This window comes from Buteo buteo, chromosome 1, assembly GCF_964188355.1.
Source record: "Buteo buteo chromosome 1, bButBut1.hap1.1, whole genome shotgun sequence".
NCBI classification, from domain to species: domain Eukaryota; kingdom Metazoa; phylum Chordata; class Aves; order Accipitriformes; family Accipitridae; genus Buteo; species Buteo buteo.
The window spans coordinates 17,595,280-17,614,302 of NC_134171.1; the positions used below are offsets into that span (position 1 = coordinate 17,595,280).

At 42.4% G+C, this 19,023-nt stretch overlaps 2 protein-coding genes across 4 annotated transcripts; one reads left to right on the forward strand and one right to left on the reverse strand.

Moving 5' to 3' along the window:
• Nucleotides 1-693: 693 nt before the first annotated feature.
• On the reverse strand, nucleotides 694-11,826 carry QDPR (quinoid dihydropteridine reductase). Of its 3 annotated transcripts, none has more exons than XM_075023603.1 (7): nucleotides 11,622-11,826; nucleotides 10,893-10,985; nucleotides 9,338-9,434; nucleotides 7,537-7,677; nucleotides 5,071-5,179; nucleotides 3,562-3,645; nucleotides 694-1,560 (listed from the first exon to the last, which is right to left on the reverse strand). In XM_075023603.1, exons 1-7 carry the CDS (start codon nucleotides 11,649-11,651, stop codon nucleotides 1,452-1,454), a joined length of 663 nt encoding a protein of 220 aa, XP_074879704.1. In that variant the 5' UTR covers nucleotides 11,652-11,826; the 3' UTR covers nucleotides 694-1,451. The 3 variants fall into 3 exon arrangements, with proteins under 3 accessions (XP_074879704.1, XP_074879713.1, XP_074879695.1); XM_075023612.1 differs by having other exon boundaries at nucleotides 11,626-11,797; XM_075023594.1 differs by lacking the exon at nucleotides 11,622-11,826 and adding an exon at nucleotides 11,125-11,294.
• A 179-nt stretch (nucleotides 11,827-12,005) lies between these two features.
• Nucleotides 12,006-18,243, forward strand: CLRN2 (clarin 2). The gene is made up of 3 exons (XM_075023626.1): nucleotides 12,006-12,768; nucleotides 16,657-16,836; nucleotides 17,267-18,243. Exons 1-3 carry the CDS (start codon nucleotides 12,516-12,518, stop codon nucleotides 17,530-17,532), a joined length of 699 nt encoding a protein of 232 aa, XP_074879727.1. The 5' UTR covers nucleotides 12,006-12,515; the 3' UTR covers nucleotides 17,533-18,243.
• The last annotated feature ends 780 nt before the right edge of the window (nucleotides 18,244-19,023 follow it).

Sequence of the window (19,023 nt, forward strand, 5' to 3'; positions counted from 1 at the left end):
CTCCTAGCCTGTAGACATTGCTGGTCAAATAGCATAGCTGTGAGTCTTCCATTTAAAATCAAAAGCAGCTTCATAAATTGACAGTTCTTGAGTGGTCTGACAGGACATAAAATTTCCCCTTTACACCTTTGCACCCAGCAAAACAAAATGAGTAAAGGGACAGTCATACCAAAAAAGGCAATCATGCAGCCATCTGACCATGTTAAAATTGACATGGTCACGTATGAGTAGTGGGGAGAAGGCAAAGGTTTCCTGACTCATGCCTATAAATCCTTCCCCAACACAACCCCGAAGTTAATAAAGAAAGTGCATAGAAAGAATGTACATACAACTTCACGTATTCGATTGTTTTCAAGATATTCCAAAAAAAATTGGAAAGCACTGGTTCCATGTAAGTCTATGGTCAGAATAGGCAATACTTTCACTCTGCAACCAAACTGTATTTCCATGTAATGTAGCTGGATTAAAGAAAACATTTGCTCCAGCTGAAGGCCTGCCTCTGTGCAGGCTTTTGCACCTGTTTTTGCTGTGCAACTCTTTTGCACCTCTACCACCAGAAATGTATTTTATGCAGCATGATCAGAAGGACATAAGTATAAAATGAAGTCCTTTGCCATAACTGAACTGCAAGTTCAGTTAAACTGATCAAAATGTTACCCAGATATTTGCATTACAGTGATGGAGACAGCCCAGTACATAAAACAATATACATTTATTTAGCACAAAAAGTTCCATATTCAAATAGAAGCGTGTGTATGCTTTTTCTAGTACTTCTTTACAGCACTTTTTCAAAAAAGTAAAGAACCATCATGACTAACACAAAGACATACTAATCATCTGGCAGAACAACTGTTTTATCCTACAACTGTAGGCCTGATAGCAGATTATAAACTGTAAGGCAAATCAGGAACTCCTTCTCAAGTGAGTAATCTCTACACAGTGGGTCATTCACAAGAAAAATGGTACAAGACTAGGACATTATATATGACTGCAATGTTTCCTGTAATTACAGCCAACATAATACGCAGGGTCAAGGTTATATTCTCAGACAGAAAAAGACAGATAGACTACTGAAAGACTCACACTAAGTTGCCAGAAACATTGAGAGAGAAAAAAGAAACAAACAAACCACAATTATGTCATGTAATCACATATATAAAGCACAATTACCATGTCAGAGAAAACAGGTAAGTTGACATACAGTGCTCAGAATTAGGACATCTACAGACTTTAAAGCCTGCAACTTTCATTTAGAGACAAATACTTGATACTCGTTGGTAAACAAATGCTGATAGTTCACAACTGACAGCACATAAGTATTACTTGAAATCTGGTTCCATTAATGACATAACTACAATCACTGGATAGAGAAGACCATCCAAATTATACTGGCAGACAGATTTTCCATAGCTTCGCCTTTGCTGAAGTTCCACCATCTTAAGCAACTGACATCAAAGATGTGCTGCTGCAACTAGTTCAGTCTTCCCTCCTGTAGTTATCACCTGGATTAGACTACCCGAGTTTGGTCGATTCTTTCCTGTTATCCAGTCATAAAAGGTCCTGTTTTAAAATAAATGGATGAAACAGGGTAAGGAGGAGAAAAAAAATAAACGCTACTATCAGGCATATTGACAGGAAGCATAAAATAAAAACCTGTTTCCTTCTTTTCCTATTGCCCTCTCCAGTGATTTCTATGTACCTTGTAAACTGGCAGTGTGATCACTGGATTCAGACCCTCAGAGCTGGACAGAGGCCCACAGAAATCCATAGGGCTTTACCGTGCACACACAGGATTTTCTGAACATCTCAAAGGAAAAGGCTAGGAGTTTAAAACATCAAAGTGGCAAGCCAAAGTGGCAAGTTTTTTCCCCAAGTTAAAAAAAAAAATTTGAAAAGGGGAAGGAGAGACTATTTAAGTTGCCTTTACAGTATGTACCAGAAACAGAGATTTATGGCTAAAATAAGAGTTGCTAAACCCATCAGCCTGCCAAGAGGCCATTATAACACTCGGATATTTAACTGCAAAAGTGGTCTCAGCAGAAGCATAGAAAGCCTTAAGACATCCAAAATAGCACCAAGTAAGATGGACTCATTCTAGGTAGCACACCAGAACACTCCTTATCAAAATGCAATACAAATTCCTTACTCAAAATAGAATACAGAAAGTGCAGTATATTTTTCAGGTCCATCAACCCTTCCAATGTTGCAGACATAGCAACTGCCATCTTGGAACATCCTGCTATCTGACACAATGGTTTCCAGGGCACAAAATTCAAGTGCTCAAAAATTCCACATAGGAAAAGATTTTCTGCATCCTTCCCAAGATGCAGATGTTACCAACACTTAACAACATTGGATGTTTTTCTTCCACAGCCTGTGAGATTTTCAGTTTTCAAAGCTGGATTTAAAGTTTAGGGAATTAGAACCCAAGAAACAAACCTAACCAATCAACCTAATTCTACCATAAGGAAAAAATACTTAGACGTTAAAATTAAAAAAATGAATTTGTAAAACCACAACATCTGGCTAAGCAGTCTCTGGAGCACAATAAATTAAAGATTTTTTTTAAAACATTTTTACGCCAACTAAATTCAACTGATGGGGCCCTTTTAAAGAGCCACATCAAACAGCCACACAGGCTTCTCACAACAAAAACCATCTCCCACTCTGACGTTCAACTTAAAAAAAAAATCACAAAAAAAGAAATCTAATGTCAGAATTAAACTACTCTCTGAACAATTAGCGGTATGTAAAAGCAGATTCAGTGCCAGTTCTAAAAGACTTCAAAAATGTGTAAGAGTAAGCTCTTTACATGTATGAACGTAGACTCATCTTTGTTTTTCGTCAAAGCAGCAAGAGAGTTGTCTCCTTACTTTCTTCCTTTTGACAGCTCACCCTCAGCAGCACATTTGCTACTCCCCATCACATCTCAGAAAGCAGTACTTACGCTGCACCCTCTCTAACTGAGAGGAATGAGAAACAGTAAGCCTTATAATCTCAGCCTGCTGTTACATAAGCTACAGTTGAAGTTTTAGCATTTTGCAACATCATTCTGGACAAGCCTTTGTGGATGATGAAAAATTAAAAAATCTTGACTAAATTTTTCTAAACAAGAGCAGGAATTTTGCCAGCTGACAGAAGTGAACTAACACACCATAGACTGGGCAGTAAAGAGTGTTTAAAAGAAAAACAATCCCACAAAAGTTTACATGTCTTTTTGCAGTCCACCTTTAGGCCAGACTACTGTCTCCTGCCTCTGCTGTCTGCAATTTAATTTGTCTACAGGCTTTATGAGATTCTCTGGCTTCCAACTGCTTAAGGCTATCTCCCTTGTCAGAATAACCGGCATACAGATGCTGAGGTTGACAGAGTTGGGCTAATTTTCTCCAGTTAAGAAGCCGGTGCAATAAACCCAACGTGATTTAGAAACATACACAATGAGGACATGACAGAGGAAAAAACACACCCAAATCCAAGATGGCTGTCTAGAAAGAACATGCAGTAAGATGCAGCAGCAAGAGAGACAGTGAGGAATTGTTTAATTATCACACGGATACTCACTCAGCAATGAATTCTAAGGGTGTCCAGGAGCTGAAATCTGCGTCAGGCATTGATTTCCTGTTTGCTGGTGTATCTAAGGTAACCCTGTGATTAAAAAAGATAAGCTTTTTATTTACACATCATATTTCTGATGAGTGCTACCTGCTTCTATTCATTGCCGTAACATATACTTAACTCTTATACCACGTGGTATGGATTTCCCTTGCATCCTCTACATGTGTTAACAGCATATAACCACCAGTTTCAATGTGTATCAAAGGCTCCAACCCATAATCCCTCACCATCCTGGCTCACTGATGACATCCAGCCCATTAGGGCAATCACTTGGACTGGAAGGGAGCTGTGGGCTATCTTGTGCAGACAGGGAATGGCAGTAATACGTTTGTTCGCATGTACTGCACAGCACATACGCACTACATCCATGCTTTCAACTAGCCTTATGCCAGCTGCAAATGCAGAAATTAAGTGCACAAGCATAGCAAGTTTTGACTTTGATGATACGTATTTACACTACATACAATGATATTAAGGGGTGAACTTTTCACAACTCCCTCACCGAGATGCTGTTAACAATCCAAGGTGTAATTACTCTCTCAAAAATTCACCCAAAACCAAAGTTTTGCATAAGAACTATGCAAGCACAGAACGCCCAGAAGTCCGGTGATCTTGGTGTCTGCCTGTCTGTAAAGCTCTGTAGAAGGTGGTGTGAATTATCCAAACACTTTTAATGCTGTTGGTCTCTGACCTGAAGAAGTGCGCGTAAGAGGATGTGTATGAGGAAAACAAAGCAGGGAGAACTCAGGTAGTGTTCCAAATTCCTATACAGAACTCTTTAGTCTTAAGTTTTGGGTCCTGAACTAGATATAGACCTGGCAAGAAAAATACTTTTAGTTTTTGTAGCAGAATTGATAAATTTACACATAGTGAAGACCTACTAGGCCATCCACCTTCTTCTAGCTTTCCTCATCAAAAAGAAAGCTGTGAGAAGCAAATAAAAGCTAAACTTTTTCTTTTCACAGGTCCTTAAAGTGACCTCATTTTACTGATCAAGCATAGATATGCAGCACCTTATGAAGAAGCTTCTTTAAACTAGTCAAAACTTGTAAAGTAATCCTTTGCTTTACCATTATCACACAGCCAAGTAAAACTGTGCTGAATAGCTCATCTCATTTTCAGAGTTCTCTCTATACTGGGGTGGGGGGAGAGAAATCACACATTAATGAATGGCTACGGTTAAACTGGTTAAAAGTGAATCAAATTTTAATCCTGACATCCACTACTGTTTTGCAAAGGAAAGGACAAGAAAAGAACTTAATCATTTTTAGGGTGACTTGCATATCATTTTGTTGATACATTCAAGATGTCTCATTTCTCTGTGAAACTGTACATAGGTCTGAGAAGCTGTTTGTGTACTGTGAACAGGACATCGCAAGCATATCCATGTGACTCCAGGTTACAGCAGTAATTAAATAAAACAAGACAGGCAGAGGCAACTATGCAACCACTTACGGTAAAATGGCAACAGCAGCAGAACCAGATGGCAAGCCACTATTGGCACCAGCTAAACTCTGACAAAGCTGATGCACTGCTCCTTTGGCCATGCCATAGCCAATCATCCCTAACAATTAAAAACAGGCAAATTAGAGCACAATCAAAACAGCTCTTGATATCATCATTAGTATGACAGAAACTCAGACTGTTTGACGAATATTAAGACCACTTACCACAACCAGAACAGAATCAGACTTTTAAAACATTATCAAAACATATGTATTAAAAAAGGAAAAAAGAAACAAAAAGCTCTTACTAGACATCCAGGAACAATCACTGAACTCAATTTACTCAGCACTATAGAAATGAGCAGCTTACTGAGTTTAGTACATTTATTTAGTGTACCCAAATGTACCCTGAAGGACGGGACCTACAGGGCTAACCTTGCAAATCTAACAGGGTAAGTGAAGATGCTTATAGACTTTAGTAAGGGAATTGTCCATTAATTTTAATCATATGACTAAGGTATTTGCAGGTTTGGACTCACACAGATACAGCTTACTTCTCTCCGGAACTGTAATTCACTTAGTCAGCATCCCAAGTCTGACAGGCCTTTTGGCAAAAACTACAAAAAAAACCCCTCATGGTAGGAAATTACTAAATAACCTACAGGTAAAGCACACTTCTTCCTAAACACTGTTGCTTTCTAGGCAGACAGTAGTTAGCAGTGTAAGAGCAACAGGAATGAGAGCATAAGGCACACTGGTCAGGTACAATCAGGGTCCCATAGGTCTAAGATGTCTCATGGTATATATCTGCCAAGCAGCCCAGATACAGATGAAGCACATATGAAAACATCAATGTATTTTGCCTACTACAGCTGGATGCCTTTCTAGCCATCTATATAACTACTCAGCCACTTTCCAATGTTCCTGAGCAAGCATTTTGTATCAAAGTTAAAGGTAATTTTGCATTATAGAAGTGTTTCCATTATATTCAATTAGACATATTGTATAACATCCATTTTTATTAAGAGGAATCATGGGCAGCAGTAGCTAACTTATTTTATTGTTACAATAAAAACCATTTGCATCTCTATCGTATTCCCCTCTTGTCTTGTCTAACCCAAACATTCCAAGTCTTGTTAAACCTTTTCATGCTTCTACCATTTCTTAGCCACTGTCAGACCGTTTCTGTAACTTTTTATATAAACTTCCAGTATTTGTCAATTTGCATTATGTGAGTCAACATTTTCACATAGGGAAGGAAAAAAAAAAAAAAAATCACACTAACAGCAAACAAGAAAAAGATGATTCCTTCTGTAATGGCTGGTAGTAACAAGCCTAACAAGTCATATTGGCAAAAGTTGAGTAACAACTCTTTCCCAATTCTTCCTGAAGTTAATAAGTTGCATGTGTTTGCCCAAAGCACTGCTGTGTTTTTTTAGAAAAAGTCAGGCTCTTTGAAACCAGCTAGTTCAAAACATGAACGCAAATCACTTTGATTCCTGTGTTGTGGTCCCTACCTCCCAAAACCACCCAAACATAAAACATGAAAGTTTGCCACAGTTCACATTTTTTCATTTGTATATGGTCAGTCAGTAGTACACAGTAAATTATTCATCTGCTTATTCCCATAAAATAAGCCTTTTATCTTCGGACTATGCCAGATGCAGCTGTAAACACAGAAGGTAAAATTATTAAATAGAACCTATAGCATATTTTTCCTGAACAGTTTTAGACACAGCTTTCAGGAATATTCATAAACTTTAGTATCTATGTCTCATCAAAATATTGCTGAAATCACACTAATAAAAGATTGGGAAATAAGAGTATTTGTCTCAAATGCCTCTCCCTGCCTGTGGGCTTGTTTGTCAGTGCTTTGTTTTTTTTAAATTTTAAATTGCTCCCAGATTTCTTCCTCCATGCAGACCAACATGGCGAGGAGCGAGATGAAAAAACTCAATAAAGTTTGTATTTAATAGTGGAGGGCAAAGCCAAAGGTCAACAAGCTTATCTATGTCTGAAGCAAAGGCAGACTGGAATCAGAACATGAACAGGACAAGCATAGTTAACAGAATCAGCTAAGTCATCACTAATGGAAAAATTGGGCAATCAAGGACTCTGCCTTTCAGAACACAAAGATTTAACTTTATTTAAGCACTGTACTTACAGCTTGCTGTGAGCTTCTATTCTTCATTATTTTCCGAACTTTTTTTTACTGTATCATTTATTAGCCAAGTACATTTCACCAATGCATGTCAAATATTTAAATACTGATTCTGTTTGCACTCCAGCTTCAAGAGCTTCAGTACTGCTACCTGTAAAATTACACTTCCCTTAAGTGTTTCAGCAGCAATTTTCCACTTGTACTAGATGTCAAGAAATTGGGGAGTGAAACTGTTGCTTTACAAACAACAATGCTCAAACTAACAGATAGCTGTAACTGTTGATGTCCCAGCAGTTATCATGCATTGCATTTTACCTGGGGTTCCAGATAAAGCAGCTTGAGCTCCTGTCAAAGTCAAGAGGCCTCCTTGTTTCAGATGTTTTGTGGCTAGGTGGCTGGAAATAGTCGATGTCCAAACGCTCTGCTTCCACATCAGATCACAGTTTTTATATAAAGCTGATGAGGAAGAGAATTAGTGAAATTAACTACAAGATAGACAACTTCCAAATTCCTTACTGTCACACTGAGTGCAACAGCACTATGTGACAGGACTATGAAAACATGCTTTCTACCATTTTCTACTTCCACACCAGGTAGCATATCAATTTATGTCTTCTGTATCTCCCTTCTCTTTGGGCTCTGAGTCCCAGCTTTACAGCATACATTCTAGACAATTTTCTGCTTTCTCATTACCAGAAATAAAAATAATAAACACAAGATAGTTCCCTTAGCTCTCCATTTATGGTTCAAAGATTTCCAAGCTCTTGAAACTCCTGTAGGCGTTGCTTCAATCTATGTCAAGGATCTCCAAACTCTCACATTAGCCTCATCGCACCTTGCAGTAGCATGATCTCTTTCTGTAACTTCCTCACTGGCTGCAAAAGAGCTATGGTCCATTAGTATGCAGACAGAAGACTCCAAGAGATAAAGGAGTTGAACAAAAAAGTATTTCTTATCACCAGATTACTTCGTAAACCAAGAAACAATCTGTCTGCCTGACAGTAGTACACTGGTATGGAATATCGAAGATGCATGCATCTGCACTGTACCAAGTGTGCATTCCAGTGCCCCTACATACTGGAGTGCAACCTCTGGTAAGGCAGCCTACTGGGGGAGGTACACCAGAACTTCAAATGAAATCAAAATCTGAACTCTCATAATTGTTTTTTTATTATCAGTATCTGCATGGGAAAAGAAAAAAAACAAACAACTAGCCATGTAAAAGACTTTAGTATTCAGAAAGAACCATTTCCATAACACAATATGGAAGAAGCCTAAATAACTGTGTGACATAAGCTGACCACCTATCCCAAGATGTCCTGCTATCCTACCAATAACTTTACTATAAATTATGGTTATGATAAATTACCTTATTTAAAATACAGTGCATACTAATAACAATCCAATATAATACAACTGTGGTGTAAGTGTCTATGCCTTCCCACACTGTCTCTCTTTAAAAAGAGATCTTTGCCAGTAATGTCCAAACTGGAAGGGGGGCAGAAAAGGACACATTTTACCAGATTTGCTTCAGACAGAAAACAAGTCGATATTTTTTTCTCGTATCTCTACACTAGGAGGTAAAGTACAAAATTTTGTTACGAATATTACATTATATTTTTTATTATATTACATGCTTTTTTTAAACTGAAGGCTTTTTTCTGTAGCGTGATCTCAGGTCATTAGACAGCTCCTTCCAATACTGTATCGCACAGTAATAGCTCAGAGCACTGCAGGAGGCAACTGAGGTTTTATGCATAAAGCAATGAATTAGGAAACAACATTGATGTTTCTGCCCAGCCACTGTCTTACATAACTTGCCTGACCTTGCAAAAGTTAGTTCATAGATAATAATGCTGAACTCCTTCATAAAGATTTTTCTGATGAAAATTGGTGCATCAGAGAGTATTACTGAGAATACTAATCGCTGTGCAAATTTAACAGACAGCAAAAATTCAGAGAAGCGCTAAGAAGCATTGTGACTGAGCTATTTTGTACTTTCATGCTTATGTCCTCTTCTGGACTCAGGAAGAAAGAGGATCTCAAATATCTCTATTACCATGATTTTTAAGAATTCATTCACATGTTCACTAGCATGCATGTACCAAAGGCTTACATTTAGCTTTGGCGCTGCCTCCAGCCCATCCTCCTGCTACACACAAGATCGCATCCACCTTTTCTTCACCAAGAAGTTTTCCAACCTCTGTTGTCACCTTCAATACATCAAACAAAAACATGTTGAAAACACTGGACTGATAAGCTAAAGGAATAGATATCAAGACTGCCTTAAAAGTTACTTTTTTCCAGTTACATAGCCGAGTAACACAACACATAGCAATTTAAACAGCTGTAGAAAATTAACATTTATGATCTATGAACTCGAAACAAAATAATTGTGTTGAAAAATAACTACAGATAAAAGTCAGACCATACAGTGCATGACATCACTGAAATAACTGATCTGAGCAGGACTGAAAGATCTGACCCTTACCTACATCATTAACAAAAATTTTTAATTGCAACTTAATTTTTGACAGGTGGTTCTGTGGGTATTATGGTGCTGTTTAATACGGGAAATGCAACTCCAGGTCTGACCAGGACTACTGGTGTCACTTGTGATGACAGTGCAAGAAATGAACAACTAAAGATTAGCCTTCTTATTGCTTCCATCTAGACCACAACCATCAGTTTGTCTGGCCCCTAAATTTGAGTTGGGATACTTTTAAATATCCAGTATTTCTTATCTTTCAATTATAAGACTTAACAGTTGGTAATGAATTTGTTGGCTATGAATCTTCTCTGCCAAAGTGAAAAGCAAACAATTCATCTCTCAACAAAAGGAAAAAAATCTACCGGTTTTCACAAAGGTTCAGCATTGAAAAATACGTTGCAAACATTCTATATTACTCTTTAAAAGCCTTAAGAGTTGCGCAGATGTAAGGAAAACACACTGGCTAGTGATTCAGTTTATCAATAACAGAAATAGGTTCAAAAGTTAAAATTAAAAAAATTAAATCCCATCTCTTGAGAATAAGGCAAAACGGTTTTTAGGCTGGCTTGGATTCTCCTGTATCTACCTTTGTGGAAACCAGTGCATTCTCTAGGGATCCCATCGGGGCTTAGGGTTTGTATGCTGTGAGTATACCATCTACCTACACACGACACATGTAAGAGTTAGGCCGTTAGAAAGAGGTGTTGCATTTTAAAGCGTCCTAATCCATCTTCATTATACTCGTCTGAAAAGCCTGCGGCTTTTCAAGTCACCTGGAGAAAAATAACGCAAAACCCCCTTACATGCTCAACCTCCAAAACTCCCAGATCAAGCTCTTTCTGCATATTCATACACGCACGCATGCGGTTAAAGGGAAATTACACACACACACACAAAAAAAAAAGTAAGCAGCAGCGACGAGCAGAAGCCAGGATCTTCGGGCTGACGGCACTGCGGCGGGACCGCCACCGGCCGCGCTCCTTACCCCCACAGCGGCGGCTTCTTGCCCCAAACCGGACCCCCCCCCCCGCCCCGCCGCCTTCCCCACTGCTGCTACTACAGCAGCGGGCAACGGGCGAATGGAGGAAAACGCGACGGGAGAGAGGCTGGCTGCCCCGCTTCCACGGCCTCGCCCGGGGAGGGGAGGGCCGGGCCGCCCCGCAGCCCGCCGCGGACCCACCTGCTCGGCCTGCTCGGGGAAGGACTCGGCCGCCCCCACCACCACGTTGGCGCTGGCGTCCTCGTTCTCCGCCAGGTCGATGCTGGCCACCCACTGCCGCGGCGAGAGGAACGGCGCGTTAGCGGCCCCGCTCTCCGCCCCGCCTGACGCGGCGCCGTCCCGGCGGGGAGGCAGCGCTCCCCTCGGCGGGGGTCCCCGCCTCGCCGCCGCCACCCCCCGGCCCGGCGCTTACCCAGTTCCTGGACCTGAAGTACCGCACGCACTGGGAGCCCAGCGCCCCTCTGCCCCCGTACACCAGCACCCTGCCCGCCGCGGCCATGCCCGCTGCCCGCCCCGCTCCGGAGCTGCCTCCCTCCGCCGCCGCCTGGCCTGACCGCCCGGCCCCGCCGGCGCATGCGGGCTGGCCCCTGCCAGGGGCGGGCTGGGGGCGGCAGCGCCCGGCCCCAGGTGGCGGGGCGGGAGGGCCGGTCCTGCCGCTGCCTGCCGGGGGAAGGGGAAATGGCGGCGCCTGGGCTGAGCGCCAGCCCGCCGGGGCTCAGGGGGCGCCGCCGCGAGACTTTCACCTCAGGAACTCCGCCACCCGCGCCCTCAGCGCCTGGCCCGGCCCGGGGCGAAAGCCGCCGGCGGCGTGCCCGTGTTGGGCGGGCGGGCACTCGCCCACCCACCGTGCCTGCCTCCCCTCCCCTCCCCTCCCCAGCCGGCCTGAGCTCCAGCGGCGGGCCGCGTTACCTGCCTGCCGGGGACGCTGCCAGGGTTCATTCATTAATCAGGGGTTGTAAAGATCCCCGCGGGTCTTGAGTGGCAGTAACCGTAGAAGCGAGGGCAGCGAGGGCCGGTTGTCCTTCGTACTCCGGGATCGCACCCGGAGCTTGAATTACGCCGCTCGCTTCAGTCCCCGAGCACCTGCGCTCCGCCGCCGGCACGGCACCCACGGCCGGGCCTGCCGGGCGGCGAGGAGCTGCGCGCGTCCCGTTGGAACGCGGAAGACGCGGGCGTGAGGCCTCGGCGTCGTCAAACACCCCTTAGGTCCCTCGGTCACCGGGCTCGGGGACGGAGGGGCACCGCTCCGAGCCGAGCGGACGGTGCTGGTAGCTCCGGCCGCAGTGACGCTGGGAGGCAGGGTGGGGTGGGAGAGAGAAGGCAGCTCGGGGCGGCCGAGACGCCAGCAGAACCCTGCTGACGAACTGTGGGTTTAACGCCCCGTCCCTCGCACTTGGCCGTTTACCCGCGCTCTGAATAATCTGAAAAAAACTGGGCTCTGCTCCTCGTTTTCTTCCCGTGAGGCCACGGTAAAGAACTTCATGTCATTTGAGGACAATTAAACCTCCGATGAAACATAAGCCAGGCGATAGGTATAGGATTGCCTTCTGCAGAAACAGGCATCACCGCACCACAGCGTAATGAAGCTGTTACTTGCAACCGCTTCAGGATGTTGTCGCAGCAAAATGTGGGTTTGGACTTGATTTTTAACCGTACAGATTGATTTCTGGAGCTTCAAAATACAATGAGATGCGTTTTGAAATGCCTGCTATTCATTTGTGGATTTCGGGGCATGAGAAAAAATGGGAAGCGTGCCTGATTGCTGCAGAGAGGCCTTGGAGCTGATTCCTTGAAACCACTAGGATGCCTGGCTGTTTTAAAAAGACTTTATTTGCCTTAGCTTCCCTAATAAGTTTTGTGTCTTCTATCTTGATTGTTGTTGCAATGGGGACCCCAAAGTGGATGACTGGAAAGATCCTTTGCAAAACAGGAGCTGATCTGGTCAATGCCACAGATCCGGAGCTGGTCAAGTTCATCGGGGAAATTTACTACGGACTCTTTCGGGGCGGCAAAATACGCCAGTGTGGGTTGGGCGGGCGGCGTTCCAAATTCACAAGTAAGTACAATTTTTGTTGAATCTTTAGCCTAATGTCTGCTTCAACTTTAAAAGCACTCTGTTCTTGCTTACAGAACTTACAGAATACAAATTATTATTATTAAATTTATATTTGTGGCCTTTATGGTTTGGGATCTGAGCGTGAATGTAAGTCTTTATCATTTCAGGCTAGCTTTTTTTCTTCCAGTCATCCTGGAGTCAAGATGGGAAAAAAAAATCCCTAGGGCTAGATTGGGGGTTTTCTTTTAGTCTTGTGAAGGGACTGAAAGTCATTTGGAGATGACCCTGTAAATCTTACTTTCCCCTTGACTGGCTTTTTCCTAAGCCACATGTTGCTCTGCAATCTCTCTGTGCCTCTCTGTCCTTGCCTTCTCTGTTGAACCCCTCCTTTCTTTTTTCCTTTAAGAAGTAGAGATTTATGTAGCTGTCCACATTTCTGTATTTCTCTAGCTGTCCTAATGCAGATGTCTGCCATAGCAGATACTTCTAACTTTATTAACATGTTGGAGAAGTTTTTACCTTCTTTTCTGGTAACTTTGGAGAGAAAAAATTGCTGAACTCTTAAAAATGTACAAACTCTTACAAGTGTATTCCTTTTAACGTAAAAGATTTTCCTGAGGTCTCAAAAGCACTCAGATGTTGGTCTGTACTTTGGATGATTTCCAGTGTTCACACATCCTGTGCTGTAGTGAAAATGATACTTTGCATTGAAGATTTTTAGTTCAGTGTGCAGATCCACTGCAACTTAAACCAATACGAGTCAAAGCTGCTGCGGTCTTACTCTATCCCTGGCCTGCAAAAAATGCTGTCCTGCCCCATCCTTTGCAATGGCTCTGGTAGTTGCTGTGGTGAGATAGTTCAGGAAGTTAAGTTAAGCTGGCCAAAAAATTAACCTACAAAAAAAAAAAAATTAGTTTCCCATAGGATCATGGCTGACTACACAACTGCACGAGCACCACTATAAAAACTCAAAGGAAGGCAGGACTGTGGGACGTAACAGGGAATGAAGAAGAGAACCAGAGCCACCTCAACTTAGATCAGCATGACCAGTTGTTAAGATGCGATGAATTTGGACTGATAGCATTTACAATAACCAAGTCTTGCTCAAGCTCTGACTGCAGATGCAGCTTCATGACATGGACATAGCAGTCATGCTCAAATGCTTTGTCTAGTGAGTTTGAATGGCTGGCAGACAGGCCATCAGGTCAAAGCTCTTCCACCTCTGCTCTGCTCCTCTTCAGGGCATTCAGAAATACAGTCCCAGTTCTTTCACGCTATCCTGTCAGAGAGAATGAGGAAAAAAGTAGCCAATCTCCTTTAAATCTCTGTACAACTTTCTGGACTCTTTAATAAACTTTCTGATTAATTACTGTGTAACCTGAGAGGAAGGCCAAATGTTCCACCATCACTCTGGACTGCATCGGTAAGTATTTGGAGGACATGATCCTATACTCCTTAGACAAAGAAAGCTCTCGCTGAAGTTAGTAAGAATTCTCCCTGTTAGAACTGTAAAACTGGGTCATTAAGTGCAGTGGGCACAACCATGCCTTTAGGTAACAAGTGTCCCAGAGATTTTCCCTTTGAAGTATTCTAATAGCTCTATTGGGTTTGCTACTTTCACAATACTGGTTTCAAAATGGTATCACGGTAGTATACAAAGCTGTTAAATGCTTTTGCACAATGGTCAGCAGGACTTCTGGGCATTCTAGGTCTGATCTGACTTTTTTTGCTTTGAATATCCCCCTTAATCTCCAAGCATTCTGAACTTACTGCAGAGCAAGATACGGGAGAATTTTCTTGGGGAATGTGTTAGCATAAATGGACTTCACAGGCAGCACCTCGTATGCTGCAGTACTGCAGTAGCTCCAAAACTTTGGAATTCCAAATCACAATAATATATGGTTATTAGTACATCGCCTTTCACTCTGTTAACATTCACTAGAGTAGGCTTACAGCTGGCACATTCTCTTTTAACTGGGACAGTGACAGCATGATTCAATTGCCATAATAGGTGTCCAGTGCTATCTTAGACTCCCCAGGGTGTATCACCTGGCCTCCAGCTGCTGCTTCTGAAGGTGTCCCATACATAGTGCGGCATGTATGGTAGACCCACATGGCTGTTGTGGTAGCCCTAAGACATCTAAATTGGCATAAGATGCTTATGTTTTGACAACTGAATCAAGCCCTGAGAATGAGCTGGGAAAGCCAGGCATTTTGCTGGTGTATAGCAAACACAGCTGGAAAGTGTCAGGAGCCTCCATGGCAATATCCTTCCTGAGGATTCTTATTTCTGCCTCCTAAGCCAGGCTCACTGGTCATGTCTTTGGGACTTGGCTGAGAGTCTCAGAAAAGAGGCAAAAGAATCCTTACAATAACCCTAAAAACTATGCTGGTTTGTAAGAAGGGTAAATTCCATTTGCATTGTTGTTATACTGCCCATTATTTTCCAGTAAGAAAGCAAGCTAGTTTCTGGCTTCCCATTTCTCATACATACTTCTGATTCTCATTTACTGCATTCCTTTCTTCCTGTCAGAGTCTCTTCTGTAGCTCCCGTGTACAGCAGGCCTAACTACAACCCCAGAATGAGCTACTGAAAAAAGCAGAACTGTCGAATAATGAATTTTTGTATGGAATTTGTACATTATGACGTTTTCCACATAATCTACTAGAATTCTGTCATTTCATGATGACCGAATTGTACACCTGATATTCACTGTGACATCTACTAATTATTGCTGCCTACTTTCTATGCGGCCTGTTTGGATTTTTTTTCAGTTACGCAGCATAGGAAGCAATCTATTTATTTGTTTATAATATAATGTACCTTCTTTTTAGTAATTAGGCAGTTGGGTCTTCAAAACATGTATGAGCATGCAGTGTTACACTACCTGAAGGTTTTTTCTTAATCAGCTTGTATTTTAAGGTTTCTCTCGATCAGCTTCTCTCTTTCCTGCCAGTCAGCATGTCACCTATATTCCCTACTCACATTTCTTCTGATTCTGTTACTAAAGGGCTGCAGGATAAACTGAATACTCAGGTGCTCCACACTTACCTGCTGCTGGCCAGCTTGGCCCTCCAGCAAAGTAACTCCACCTGTGAAGACAAAAACAAGAAAGTAACCGTTCTTTAGAGACGGCTGAGCGACAGGCTGCTGAGGAAGAGGTCGTGCCTATAGCAGAACACGGGAGTGCTCCACCTAAAGCCCACCCCACGGCAATACTTCACAAGCTTCCTACAAATGTAACTAAAATGCTGCCATATACCCACAAGGGCATAAAGGTGCCATAAACACTAGATGAGAAACCAAGAAGGGAATCCGAAAGTGGAAACCTGTGGGATTAGGAAGTATGAAATCAGAGTAGATCTCACTGGAGCCAGTATTAGAGAGAGGAAGAGAGAGAAAGAAGAATAACATGAGAAAATAAACACAGAAAGCAGTCATACCGCTTTAGGCAGCAAGGGGCTGGACAAGGAAACTGGGACTATCAGACTTTAAAGGGATGAGATTAAAAGCATGGGACAGGAATGGAAAGCTCAAAAAAAGGAGTTTGGGATGAAGAGCAGAGATGAAAAAGAGACAGAAAAGAATGCAGCAGATGATACAGCAGCAGAGATAAAGACATTAACACAACTAGATAAATAAAACAGGACTTAAGCCTGAATCCTTACTCACAGACCCTGTGTAAAGGATTATTCCTGTAGTAGAATATCCTGGTTTGTCTGATGTAGTGACAGATAAAGTGTCATGAACTAAGATGCGTGTAATAATCTGAATCGGTCACCTCTTGTTTAAGTATAATTTAAGTTTGTAGCACCAGTACAGTGTGATGTTTACTTTTGTCAAGAAAAAATACACACTGAATAGATGTTTGGTTTTTTTCTTGACAGTTTTCCCACACATGGTGAAAAAGCTGAATACAGGTCTGCATGTGATGATTATAATGTTCCTCTGTGTGGCCATTTTCTTTTCTCTGGTCAGTTTTGGATTCTGCATTCTTAACGCAATAAAAGTTCCTTACCGGGCAATTAAAGGTCCAGCAGGAGTATGCCTTTGGAACTTCCTTGCAGGTAAAATAATTTACCAGTATTTTTCACCAGTCACATTCATACAAAATGTTAAAAGTTCCTTCTCTTGCCTTACTAAATATCTCCTCGACTTAAATACTTGTGAATAAAAATGAAGTTAGCAGTGAATTCTCATCTATCAGAACTGTCAGGTGGCATCTCAGCTTATTGTGTCTAGTCAGCTTTTTACAGGAGCTATGAATGCCAGTCTTTAGCCTCTGTATCACTGATAAAAAGGCTTTATTACAAACACTGGTATGATGTCTGGCCATAGAATAAAGAATGAGCATTTTGAAGGTGTTTAAGCCATGCCTAAGTCTATCCCTACTCTGTATAATGCTCATTGTTGTGTTCAATAAGCCTTCTGAAGCACAGCCAAAATGTCTGTCTTGTTTTGACAACAACAGTGAATACTTCTTCCATTTTGTTGCAGGTGGATTTATAGTACTTGCAGTCACCAGTTTTATGGCTGCTGTGAAACTTCATCACCTCACAGAAAGAATTGCCAATTTTCGGGAAAACGTCTTTCAATTCGTCATCTTAGAAGAACAGTTTGAAGACTGTTTTTGGCTCTGTGTGGCAAGTGCCACAGCACATGCAGTAAATTTGCTGCTAATAGCCATTAGTGGGATTCATTTCCCTAAAATTAAGACTAAAACAGAAGAAGCAAATGTTACAGCAGAAGATATCATGTACTAAAAAATTTACACAAAACTGCTTTGGTTAAGTGAACTGTCATGATAGAAACAGCTTCTTGGCTCTTCAGCTTTTGATTTGGACAGATGATGTTGGTACAAACAGGAGTAAAGATGTCAGTCTACAATACCAGCAATTAACATGTGTGAGTGTTGTACTTTAACCCCAGCTGGCAACTAAGTATCATGCAGCCACTCACTCACTTCCCCCCCACCCAGTGGGATGGGGGAGAAAATCATGGGAAAAAAAGTAAAACTAGTGGGTTGAGATAACAACAGTTTAATAGGACAGAAGGGAAGCATAATAAAATGACAATAATAATAGTAAAAGAATTGGAATATAGAAAACGAGTGATGCACAATGCAATTGCTCACCACTCACTGACCGATGCCCAGTTAGTTCCTGAGCAGCGATCCACCCCCCCAGGCCAACTCCCCCCAGTTTATGTACTAGGCATGACGTCACATGGTGTCATGGTTTAACCCCAGCCAGCAACTAAGCACCACGCAGCTGCTTACTCGCTCCCCCCCCACCCACTGGGATGGGGGAGAAAATCGGGGAAAAAAGTAAAACTCATAGGTTGAGATAAGAACGGTTTAATAGAACAGAAAAGAAGAAACTAATAATGATAACACTAATAAAATGACAACAGCAATAATAAAAGGATTGGAATGTACAAATGATGCCCAGTGCAATTGCTCACCACCCGCCAATCGACACCCAGCTAGTCCCTGAGAGGCGATCCCCCATCCCCACTCCCCCCACTTTATAAACTAGATGTGGCGTCACATGGTATGGAATACCCCGTTGGCCAGTTTGGGTCAGCTGTCCTGGCTGTGTCCCCTTCCAACTTCTTGTGCCCCCCCCAACCTTCTTGCTGTCTGGGCATGAGAAGCTGAAGAATCCTTGACTTCTTAGTATAAACACTACTTGGCAACAACTGAAAAACATCAGTGTGTTAATCAACATTCTTCTCATACTGAATCCAAGACATAACACTATACCAGCTACTAGAAAGAAAATTAGCTCTATCCCAGCCAAAACCAGGATACCCTGTCACACCAGAAGTACGGATGGGTTCTGCCCCTTTATAACTTGATGGCATTAGAGTACACTGTGCACCAGTGCCTACTAGAGCCTTATACTGCTGTGGGTCTAACGTGCCAGGCCATCGAATCCACACAGTCCAATAAACCTGGTTGACCCTGTCCTCTACCTGGCTGGAGGCAGGGCCCCTCTAATCCTGGTCGGAGTATTTGTTACTCCTTGTAAAACTAACTTAGAAGTCCCTTCAAGAGGATCAGAAGTAAGATCAGCCCTTCTACTCTGTCTGGAAACTGGAGCTGCATTTTTCCTGGAAGAATCCCTTTTTGTGGTTGTTTTTCCTCACAGTTCATGTATCCATGCATCTAGGGCGGAGGTAGGTTTTGAATCCCACTTCCTCATGTCCTTTCTGTGGTCATGCAGGTAAAGCCACAGGGTATCCCACGATGT

Bases quoted from the DNA above. Each gene is read 5' to 3' on its own strand.
- QDPR (XM_075023594.1), bottom strand. From the start codon at position 11,211: ATGGCCGCGGCGGGCAGGGTGCTGGTGTACGGGGGCAGAGGGGCGCTG. The intron at 7,678-9,337 runs GTAAGCCTTTGG...CTTCCTCATCAG, and splicing joins AGGCAGCGCCAAAGCTAAAT to CTTTATATAAAAACTGTGAT. The intron at 3,646-5,070 runs GTAAGTGGTTGC...TTTTAATCACAG, and splicing joins GCTGCTGTTGCCATTTTACC to GGTTACCTTAGATACACCAG.
- CLRN2 (XM_075023626.1), top strand. From the start codon at position 12,516: ATGCCTGGCTGTTTTAAAAAGACTTTATTTGCCTTAGCTTCCCTAATA. The intron at 12,769-16,656 runs GTAAGTACAATT...TTTTCTTGACAG, and splicing joins GCGGCGTTCCAAATTCACAA to TTTTCCCACACATGGTGAAA. The intron at 16,837-17,266 runs GTAAAATAATTT...ATTTTGTTGCAG, and splicing joins CCTTTGGAACTTCCTTGCAG to GTGGATTTATAGTACTTGCA.